General features: G+C 36.5%; 1 protein-coding gene across 1 annotated transcript in view; it reads right to left on the reverse strand.

Annotated features, from left to right (window-relative positions):
- EPHA6 (EPH receptor A6) overlaps positions 1 to 12,439 on the reverse strand; it is a 1,147,205-nt gene that overhangs the window by 223,142 nt on the left and 911,624 nt on the right. Inside the window, 1 exon segment of the mRNA XM_004389015.3 lies at positions 10,115 to 10,300. Coding sequence (XP_004389072.1) covers positions 10,115 to 10,300 — 186 coding nt within the window.

Genomic DNA, 12,439 nt, shown 5'->3' on the forward strand with positions numbered 1-12,439 from the left:
TTAAAGAAGATTCCTGTTTAGTAAATACAGAAGGAAAGAGAAAATCACCATTAGAATACCACAATAATAATTGCTGCAGGCACGATTCACTTATGGATGATAAAATTAGTCTGCAACAGATTGAAGAGAAACAAGACATTTTCATAGTCTAAAAGTGTTGTTAGGTGCTGTAGTGTCGATTCAACTCATAGTGACCCCATGTAACACTAGAACTGCCCATAAGCTTTTCTAGGCTCTACTCTTCACAGGAGCAGATCTCTAGGTCTTTCTTCCATGGAACTACTGGGTGGGTTCAAACGCATTTTTTGGTTAGTAGCTGAGAGGTTAACCATGGTGCAACCAGGGCTCCAGTCTAAAAGGATATATCCCCCCAAATATTTATTAACTATGAATGGGAAAAAATAGCTTTATAATGGAGAAATCCAGCAGGAACCACCTTTACCAAGTTATCCACGTTAACATCCCCAGGAATAAACACGTGGACATGATATACCCTCTGATATGAATCACTGAGGAGGGTATATGGCTTCTATGACGTTCTTGCAAAAAATGCATAGCTGTAATCTAAAATCATGAGAAAACAATAGACACACCCAAATTGAGGGACATTCTACAAAATAATTGACCAATACTGTTTGAAAGTATCAAGGTCAGGAAAGACAAGAAAATAACTGAAGAACTGTCACAGATTGGAAGGCATTAAGGAGACAGAACAACTAAATTCATGTGAGAACCTGGGTTGGATCCTAGAACAGAAAAAGGGCATTAGTGGAAAAACTGGTGAAATCTGAATAAAAGTCTGCAGTTTAGTCAATAGTACTGTCATTGGTAGCTGCCTTCAAGTCAGCACCCAACTCATGGGGATCCTATGCACAATAGGATTGGGCCGTTGTGATTCATCAGGTTTTCATTGGCTGATTTTTGGAAGTAGATCACCAGAGCTTTCTTCCTACTCTGTCTTAGTTTGGAAGCTCCCTGAAACCTGTTCAGCATCATGGCAACACACAAGCCTCCACTGATAAACTCCACTGACAGATGGGTGCTGGCTGTGCTTGAGGTGCATTGGCTGGAATTGAAATCAGGTGTCCCACATGGAAGGTGAGAATTCTACCACTCAACCACAACCGTCCACTCAAATTGTACTGTACCGGTGTTAATTACTTGGTTTTAAAACAGTCTTTTTGTTATGTCAAATGCTAACATTAGAGGTAACTGAGAGAAGACTATATGGAAGCTATATTATTTTTACAACTTTCTGTAAAGCTGAAATTATTTTAAAATGAAAATTTAAGAAAATTCACAATAACATATTCCAACAATTACAACAATCACAACAACAACAGCATCAATAACAAAACAAACATTGAAATATTCATTATAGAATTAAATAAGGACCTTACTAGATTACTTTTCATTAGTTTCATGTTTTTTTTTTTTTTTAATTAGAAATCAAAACCAGAGGGGGCCCATAATCATTTTCCATGATTAAGGCCTCTACTAGTCTTTATCCAGCCCTACATAAGACCATCAAGAACTTGTGGAAGATTAACCAGTAATGACTGATTGCCTTAGATTGTCGTCTTAGTCATCTGGTGCTGCTATAACAGAAATACCAGAAGTGGATGGCTTTAACAAACAGAAGTCTATTCTCTCACAGTCAAGTAAGCTAGCAGTCTGAATTCAGGGTGCCAGCTCCAGGGGAAGGCTTTCTCTCTCTGTGGCACTGGAGGAAGGTCCTTGTCATCAGTCTTCCCTTGGTCTGGGAGCATCTCAGCGAAGGAAACTCAGGTCCAAAGGATGCACTCTGCTCCCAGTGCTGCTTTCTTGGTGGTATGAGGTCCCCCTGTCTCTCTGCTCACTTCTCTCTTTTATACCTCAAAAGAGATTGGCTTAAGACACTATCTAATCTTGTAGACCTCATTAATATAACTGCTGCTAATCTATTTTATTACATCACGGTGATAGCATTTACAACACATAGGGAAATCACATCAGATGACAAAATGGTAGACAATCATACAATACTGGGAATCATGACCTAGCCAAGTTGACAGATATTTTTGGGGGATGCAATTCAGTCCATGACAACATAGTCAGGCAGGGTGGTTCTTGTTGTGCTGAGTTCATGAATGCCAATTTATGCTTATAATATGGGTTTATCTACAACTATACAATGTTGCTGTCGAGTCGATTCCGACTCATAGCGACCTTATAAGACAGTAAAACTGCCCCATAGGGTTTCCAAGGAGTGGCTGGTGGATTTGAACTGCTGACTTATTGGTTAGCAGCTGAGCTCTTAACCACTGTACCACCGGGCCTCCTATTTACAACTAGCTTCTTCCAAATTCAGTGCCATCAAACTCTTCATCCAGAATACACTGCATCATGAATAATTTGGAAGGAATCTTCATTTTTGAAAACTAGTAACGTTTCACTCTCTAGACGGTTTTATTCAATTTTATTTAGAGGTATAACAAGGAAACATCATGTATGCAAAAAGTCATATTTATAGTCCCTTTTCTCTCTTAGTGCTTACAGTTTGCAGTTCTACTTTCACACTGAGCAAACTGTTAGCAGAATTTCTTAGGTTGTTACTCCTTGTTACAGTCTACCCAATAATTCAAAAAAAGCCCCCAAACTACTGCTGTCTGGTCCACTCCGACTCATAGTGACCCTACAGGACAAAGTACAACTGCCCCCTAGGGTTTCCAAGGCTGTGATCTTTACAGAAGCAGACTGCCACATCTTTCTCCCACAGAGCAGCTGGTGGGTTCGAATTGCTGACCTTTTGGTTGGCAGCCGAGCACCAACCAGGGTTCCTACCCAATAATTAGCACGATGGTTTAGGGACTAGGGAGAACCACAAGCAGGAGAGAAATTAGACGCAGAACTAGGGAAATGATTATTCTGAATGCCCTTGAGGAAATCCAGATACATAAACACTGTTAGGACAAGAATAAATTCCTCCTGAACACAGAAGTTTATTCTCTCCTATAAGTAGGGAAGTATAGTCTGGCATAGAGAAAATAAGCTGGTGATCGCAATTAGCCCCAGCGCTGTCATGAACAGAGTGTGATACACAGGGCCACTAGGCTATGTCTTCTTGTTACTATTTGTTACAGTCATACTTGATTCATTTTCTATTTATCAGTATGTATACATTATAATTCCAAATGGTAAATACTTTCCAGTAAATGTTCTGAGAATCCACTGAGACTTGAGAAATTGCACAGGAGTAATTCATCATTATTTTCAGCAACAGCAAATAGTAAATATTAAGGATGGCAGGAGAAGAGAGAAAATACAGAAAATCACTATGTCTTCTCTTTTTTGTGTGTCTCATCTTTTCTTTTTCGTTGCCTCTCTTCCTGTTTTCACGCTATCACTCCTTCCCTCATTTATCAATAGTGCTCTTTGGTCCAGCAGCTTCTGTCATGATCTCCAGCTCTCTTGTGTCCTTGTGACTCACACAATCTTTTTAATCACTCTGGGTCAGCTTTTTTCCCCATTTTTCTCAGGAGTTACTTCAAACCTGTGTCAACTCCTCAAGCCTTGCATCTACCACCTCAGCCACCATCTTGCCTCTTACATATTGAGGAAGAAAAGACTGGTAACTCCAGAGGAAGCTGAGGCTTCTAAACACCACCACCTTTTTCATACCATACTTTTATGCCTCTCTACCCATTTAAAGTCAGGGTGGCATGTTTTCTTCCAGCTCCTTGGAGATCTTGAAAAGGCAGTTAAATAAGGGAGAAACCCGAGCATGTGTGGATATGCTTTTGTCCTTTAGCATGAACGCAATCTAGGATTCAAGAGGAATGGTGAAGGATGAAACCAGAGGAGGTGGACAGGGACCTGACTCAGGAGGGCAGGAACTTTGGCTGTCTTATTCATGGCTGAATACCTAATGCTTAGAGGAATGCTTGGCACATAGTAGCTAAGCACTTAAGAAATGTTACTTGAATGAATGAATAACTCAGAGAACACTAAGCATTTGGAATTTTAATAAGAGATCAACACAGTCTAATTTGCATTTTAAGAACTATCAGTCTGGCTGTAGCATGCACATGTCTCACTCTATAGTCCATTACAATCTGGCCTCCACCCTCACAGTGCCCTGTAGAGGACTGTGCTCTCCTAATTGCTCTATCTAATGGATGCTTCACAATCCTTATTTGACTTGGTTGGCTTCCTAGCTCATTTTATTCCACTGGCCTCTTCCTCATTCTTGGAAATCTGTCCTTTATCCTTCAAGTTGTTATTTCTGTGAGTTTCATAAGCTTTTCTTCCTCAGTCTGTCTTCTGGGCAATCTCATCCTCCTTATGGCTTCAACAACCAACTACCATCCATCTGTTGAGTACTCCTTTATCTGCACATGCAGCTCTGATTCCCATCCAGGCTCCAGAGGCCTCCTGGAAGTCTTTAAACATCCTCACCACTTCAAGCCAGAAGGCATTATTTTCCCTCCAAAGAGGTTATTTCTCCAGAATTTCCCCTTCATCTTCCTAATCATAAAAACCAGAAACCTGAAAGCCACCTGAAACTGCCTGCTCCTCCTCACTCCCCACATCCAACCGAGGAGTCATTAGAGCCTCTTTATTTTACCTTGGAAATAGCTCTTGAACTTACTCCATTCTTTTTATTTTTACTTATTTAATCAATTTTCTCATTACTTTTCACTCAGATAAGTACACTAGCCTCCTGCCTGTTTTACCTGCATCTGGTTTTTCTTTTCAATACGTAATCTGTACTGCTGTTCCTCTGCTCCAGCCTTTAGTGCTCCCCAAACACGCCAAATTCTTTCTTAGTACAGGAATTGTGAACTTGTTTCCTCTGCCTAGAATACTCTCCTACCAAACCTTGGCATGACTGACTCCCTCATCTCACTCAGGTTTTTGCTCTTTACCTAAAATTACATTTCTATTTATTATCTTTTTTTTGTCTTACCAGTAGCTAAAAACTCTGTGTTTTTCCCTGCTGTATTACGGTGACTAGTAGGTACTTAATAAATATTTTTGGAAGGAATGAATGAGAACATAAATGAATGTTTGTAACAAGGAAAGCACATGCCACACTGTATTGTTTCACTTGTTTGTAGCTCCCAGAGCGCCATCAGCAGCAGTGAATGGGCTTCTCCCGAGCATCGAACCCTCCCCTTCTGTATCTCTAGTTTTTAATCAGCAACGGTGCCTGATGGCTGGTAGTGCTCAGTAAATGTTTCTTGGGGAGGGGGAATACTCTTAACCTAACTTAGCTAGAAGAGCAGCTGAAGTCCAGAAAATAAAGCAAAACAACTAACCATCAAATTTCTATCATTAGAATCAGTTTTACAGAACATTCTACTTCCTATGGTATATATTCCATATATCCAAAAATCCTTTGATTTTGTTTACTGGAAAAATTTATCTACACTTCTTCTTTGCAGGTTGTAAAATATAAACTTTATTGAAGGCATTTTTTTTTTTTTCCCTGAACTTCTCCCATCTTTTTAGATTTTCCACATGAACTTAAGGTTATAATAAAATGGGAGGTGGAGTGATATGTTATCAATAGCACAAATTTTCCTCCCAAACATCATATTGGTGATGCTTTCTCTTCTTTTGGCAAAGGAATGGAATCACAAAATATCAGAGCTAAATGTGACCTTCATCGTTTTCTAGTCCAACCTGAATTCAACAATCTTTTGTGCAGAGGAAAACATTGAAGCCTAAAGAGGTTAAGTGACTTTCCCAAGCCCTGTGGCTATTAGCAGGACATACAACCAGGTGGGTAGATATCATAATGATGGCAATAGGAATAGTTGAAATCTTGGGGATGTGTCAATTGACAAAGAGAATGTAATTTTAAGACCAGAGAGGCAGTTCTTACACATTTACTGTACAATGTATTTGACAGACTTGAATCCACTCTCTTACTTAGATTTCATGTGGAGCCACCAAAACTCTGAAAGGAATCTACAATATTCTGAAGGATTTGAGCAGACCCAGCACTTTTTATAATAGCTTCTACACTGTCCCACGGAGTCCTTAGGAATGTTCTATGGTGAAATAAGGTTATGTTTGGGGATCTGTTTGCTATCTTGATTGGCTCCTATAAGTCCTTACTAGATTTATGATTTATCTGAAGTATGATTAATATATCTAAATTTAGTTGTTACCCACTCATCTGGGAGACATATACTTCATTATTTCTCCTTTTGGTTCTTCCACCATCATGAGCTCAAACTGCAGTGCCCAGTATTCCGGAATATGGTCACTGCACGATATTTATTCATCATTTAATCACAATTCTTATCCTTTTATAGAAGAGCTGAACTTTTTCTCTTTTGGCCATGTAGTTAATGACACTGTTGTATACATTATCCGTTACAAATTATGAGTAACGATGCTACTAATGCCTACAAATCTGTTCTCTAACCACTGGCTTCTATTTTCTCTTGGAGAAAAAGTATGTGTTAAGCATATTGTTATAGCTCTATTAATCTCTTTTTTATATCTGCTGTATCTTAACAGGTTAATGAAATTGTGATGTGTATCAAATAAATAGGTTCAACTTTTATCAGATACACTTTTTATATAATACAGCTTTTAATCATTTTACTTTCATGTTTAAAACAAAAGTAGTTATATGCCCAAATATGAAAGAGAGCAAAAGCATTCCCAGGAACTTTAGCATAATTATCTCTCAGAGGTAAAACCTACACAAGATACAAAAGTATGCACATTAAAAATTTATAAAAGGATCTGATAAAGATTTTCATCTATAATTTTATATTACTTTCAACCGAGAGTCTACACATTTATTTCTCAGAACCCCAGGATACTCTACAAACTTGCCTGTATAAAGCTAAACTGCATCTTTATCTTCATCAGTATTATCTTTTATGTAATAGGGTATTCCTTAGGGAGCATTAATTGCTAGCTGTCTCTTAGCTACTTAAGGGCAATCTTGGAACAATTACCATGTATTTATGGGAATGAGGCATTCATTTATTTATTGCATTTCTCCTAACGATCCCATAGCACTTGAGTCAAGAAGTTAACAGTATAAATATACCATTTATTATTGCAGGAATTACTCCCTTCCCCATCCCCACCACCCACCTAAACAGCATCACACCACCCCTGTATGGGGCTCACTATTACAAGTTAAAATTATAATGATTATTGTCACTCAAGAGCATACTTAATCTATCCTTTCCCAGCTCTCTTAGAACAGAAATGTGACTTCTTTTCTTTTCTTTTTTATTTCTTTTAAAGAAACGGATAACGGACTTTGACTTGGTGGTCATACACACGTAACTAAGCAGAGATCAATGGTCTTATTTTTAGACGAGATTGTTAGAGATGAAAAGCAATCACTTTGTTGATGGTTTAGATGTTTATGTGAAATAAGCTGAGTATTTCAACTGGAAGACACGTGTCACAGTTTATCTTACTAAACCTCTTCAGTTGAGGTAGGATAAATAATTCCCATTACTTCATAGGGGTATAAATCTTTTTCTTTTTGGAATAATTTATAAGTATATATGCTAATAGGTGAATGAAACACAGAGGAATACAAGAAAAATCTATATAATTTGAATTTATCAAACGGAGAAAATAAAGACTTGATTTTAGTTTTGGAAACTTTTAGAAATTTCATGCACAAATACACATAACAGAACTTCGACATCATACTTAAATTATTGTTTTAAATGTTTTGCAAAGGTTTATAACCCAACTTTAAAATTGTCTCTTGCTTGCCAAAGAGATATAAAACAGAAGGAATAACTTGAAATGTTCCTGCTAAATTAACATGAAAGTCAGAAAATAAAAAGGAAATAACATGTTATTTTCTTTCTCTTTCTCTTAGACTATAATTTTAACTAGGTGTTGTGGCATGGCTGGCTTTTTCCAAATTTTACATTTTTAAGGGCAATTTATTTCATTCACTGTATTTTTGTTATTTTAAAAAGTATTATTGTTATTTAATTAAGGTAAGATAATTAAAGTACTAAGTTCTGACTTACTGCAATATAACAAATGCAAAAAAAAAAAAAGGTATAAGCTTTGGAGTCAGACAGACGTCAGTTTGAACATCACCTGTGTCACTTACCATGGATTCAGGGTCCTGATGTGAGTTAATTAATCTGTTAAGCCTCTGTTTCTCATATTTAAAATATGGATAATGATACTTACGAAAATTTCTGTGAGGATGAAATGGTAAAATATATATGTAAAGTGCCTCATATTGTAACAATAATAGCTACCATTAATGTGGCTTACTATGAGTGACATATTGTTAAATGTTTTATACATTTAAGAATTTAATCCTTACAGCATTCCTATAAAGTAAGGATTATTTTTACCTCATTTTATAAATATGGAAGTGAAGGACAGATATGTTAAATAATTTGCCAAAGTTGCACAAGTCTTAAGTGGCAGGAGCAGAATTCTAACTGGGGTCCACCTGTTTGGTTACCTATTGCTGTGTAACATACCACCCAAAAACTTAATGGCTTCAAATAACGACAACCTTATTATCTTTTACGACTTTATGAGCTGATTCGGCTGAGTTGGGAGGTTCCCCTGCTCCACACGATGTTAACTGCAGCTGCAGTCATCTGGGGCTGGGCTGTAACATCTAAGATGGCTCACTTACAAGGCTGATATTCAGTGCTGAGAGTCTGTGGGGAGCTCAGATGGGCCTGTCCCCTGGACCAGCTCTGTTCTCCTCCTCTTTGCAGTTGTTCATGTGGCCTGGCTATATGGATTGACTTCTCTCAGTATGGAGGCTGGACACCAGGAAGGAATGTTCTAAAAGGACAAGCCTTCGCTTGCATCAGTGGAACTTCCTAAAGTGCCATTGGCCAAGTTAGTCACGTGGACAAGTCCAGTGTTATTGTGGGAGATAGCTACACAAGTGTGTGACTACTTGAAGGCCTCATTAAGCCACTAAAGGAATAATCACAAAAGCACTCTTCTGTCCTCCAAACTAGCATGATTGCTTCTCTTTAGGCAACATGTTGGTCAAAGCCTCATGAAAAGTACTTACGAGTTTCAGATTACATAGTCAGTTATCTGTTTTTAGTATGATTTTATATTCCTGTTTCCAAATATGGAGCCCTGGTGGCACAGTGGTCAAGAGCTCTGCTGTTAACCAAAAGGTCTGCAGTTTGAATCCACCAGTCACTTCTTGGAAACCCTTTCAGGAAGCTCTGCTCTGTCCTATAGGGTTGCTATTAGTTGGAATCAACTTGATGGCAACGGGTTTTATTTATTTATATGTTGGCTTCCAAATATGACATAATATTTCAATTTCATTTAAATAGTTTTAAAAGAAATTTCAGTTTTATGAAAATCCCTCTTTCAAAGATTAAAATTATTTTTATGTCATTCTGTATTGGGTTTTATGTGTTATTATTCATTAGCAAATTAAATGAAAATAAATATTGTTAAGTTGTATGCCCTATCATTATTCAAATAAAGGTGAATATATAGCAATCCATTTCTTAGAGTATATGACTAATTTTGGATATTTAAAAATTTTTCTTTCAGTGGAGTGGTCTTGATCTCACTATTTCTGTAAAAACAGAATTTTTACTACAAAATTGTAATTCTTTGCTTTATTTTATATAAATTATAACAATTTATCTCTAATGGCATTTATGTAAATAGGTTCCATAGAACTCTCTGTTTAAAAGTTTTACAGAAGATAAAATATTGTATATTTGTATATAAAATTTATTTCCAAAAAGAAGTATTTTACCTTAATGATCCCAAATATTTAAATTCTTTCTTCTATGAATACTGACATTTAGGCAGCTTTAGTAGAAGTGAACAGCTTACAGAAATTAGAAAAAAGATACATAACCCTTTACTCTTGATTCATTATTTCAAGTTAAATTAGCAATAATTTCAAAGCTGTTTGGTTACCAATGCAAACTCTGATAATGTCATAGTCTAATGTCAAGATCCTGAGAGGTGATATCAAAAGATGATATTTGAACTAAGTTATTTCCTTAACGACTGTGGTATTGTTATTAAGCTCTTTCTTTCTTTCTCTCTCTTTTTTCTTTTGAAGCACTGAGATAAATATATAAACAAGTAATGAAGATAAGCAGTAACTTACTTTTTGTGACAACACCTTCAAGGCGAATGATGTTTGGGTGGTCAAACTGACCCATGATACTAGCTTCTCTTAGAAAATCTCTTCTTTGGTGATCCATGTGGCCACCTTTCAAAGTTTTGATGGCAACTGGGATCTCTCTTTTCCCTGGTGTCTTCAAACGCCCACTACAGACTTCTCCAAATTCACCTTTAAATACATATAAAAAAATTAAGCTGTTATTTGTTTAAACAGAATACTTATATTCCAGAAGATTCAAGTTGTTATATAGTACCATCTTTTCTTCTCAATCTAATGACTCTCAAGTGTGCTATTTTTTGCTGAAGATTTCTTTCTTAAAAATTAAGTTTGTAATGACAATATGCTCGATCAGCAGCATTCATAACGAATTATGGAATGCATTTTCATATGCTGTACCATAGGAACTACCATTGATAGATATTCCTGATCTACTGAGAAATTATGACTAGCAGAATGGGTGATGCTAATGCAATTCTATAGAAAAGCAATCACTGCATAAAGTCTCTTCTTTCTGTTCTCAATACTGATAAATGAGCCAAATGCCTGCTCTATTCAGGGAATCCATCAGGCATGTGTAGTTGATTTGATCCCCTAGGCCATATAGTTGGGCTTCACTGACCATTAGAAATCAATACTAGGGTCATTTGCTGTATGAACATATTGAAAAGACCACACCAAACTCAACTATAATAAAAATTATTATAATATAATAAGTGATTATCCAGACTAAATTACAAGTCACATGGTTGGAAATACAAGTGCAGTAAGATGAACTATGTTTCAGCACTGGCTCCCAGGATAAATTAAATAATTAACAAATATTTACCAAGTGTATACATCCCATCTAGGAGTGCTGTGAATTTCAAAAGAGTAGATGACTCGGTAGGTCTTCGTCCTCAGGAACTTACAGTTTAGGAATTTAGATGAGGATAAATGAAGCACTTAAGAAATTGAGAACCAAGCACCATATTAGTAAGAAAGGAGCGTGATTCAAAGAGCAGTGGGGACTGGAAGAATTCATGAAGGAGGTAGTATATGAGTTGGGCTTTGAGAGTCGGGTATGATTTGGATATGCAAGAGAAGCAGAGATATTCAAGATAGGAGAGTAAGGAGGGTGTGAGGGAGGCGAAGACAAAGATCCAAAGGTCAGAAACAGCAAAGAGATTGATGTGGACCTGGGACAGTAAGGAGACAAGCCTGACTACAGGGTCATCTTGGGACAAAAGTAGGAGGCTTTCTTAGTATAATGCCATAAACTCAACAAAGCATGAAATTCCAGACTCTTAATTTTTCTAGGGCTGATTACCTGCAAGTACTTAATAGCATGAGGTTTGAATCCCAGTTTATTCATCTATAAAGTGAGGATAAGAATAAAACCTTCTGTAATTATATTACCTCTTCTTGCCCCATATCAATATTGGGAAGATCAAAAGTGATGATATATGTGTAAGTGCTTATGAACTGTAGAGTGCTATTCATGTGCTTTAACTTAAGCTTTTAGAAGGATGAAAATTAAAATCTCTTTAGCTGGTCTGCTAGCAGTTCTGATCAATAGTTCAATGCAATATAAGTTTAAGTGTAGAGGATCAAGTCAAGTTTTTGCCATACCATAGATTTCAGCTATCCTCATTATTCTGGACCTGTTTGTCACAGTCAACTAAATGCTGACTATACATGAATATTAACTATCCTTTTGATGTGGATTCTAAGATATTTTAAAGACGTTAAAAAAAAAACTATGAAGGAAATAAGACAAAATTTGTATTCTAAAAATGATGTGTTTACGTCCACTAGAAATAGGAAAGAATCTAACAAGAGAGTTTGTTCCATATATGTTAAACAAACAAACCAAGAAATAAGCAAACAGAAAACACAGACTAGACTGTGGTCCCAAGAAAATTCAGTGCATATAATACTGGGGTTTTGCAAACTTGCATAAAGTTGACATCAAAGATATTCTTGATTTTTTTACAAAATCATGCTGTCAACCTGTTGGGGGATGGATGTTCTTAATTCACTGGAAAAAGAAGCCACAGGGTTTTAGTTCTCTTTGTAATACTGCTTTTGATTTTTTAAAAAGTTTCTCTTGGAAATAAAAAGAATGGAAATTGATAGAAACATTCAACATTTTTCTACTGAGGATGTGAATCTTGAGAGACAAGGTGTATGTATGTGTTTAAATTAATGTTGGACACATTCAGGCCTACCAAGACACTTGAAATTTATTTTCAGCTCATGTTAGTGATATAATGAATAACTAGAACAAAATAGGTATTTTTTTCTTTTACTTTGCTTTAGTAGATCTGC

This window comes from Trichechus manatus, unplaced genomic scaffold (assembly GCF_000243295.1).
Source record: "Trichechus manatus latirostris isolate Lorelei unplaced genomic scaffold, TriManLat1.0 scaffold00229, whole genome shotgun sequence".
Lineage (NCBI taxonomy): Eukaryota > Metazoa > Chordata > Mammalia > Sirenia > Trichechidae > Trichechus > Trichechus manatus.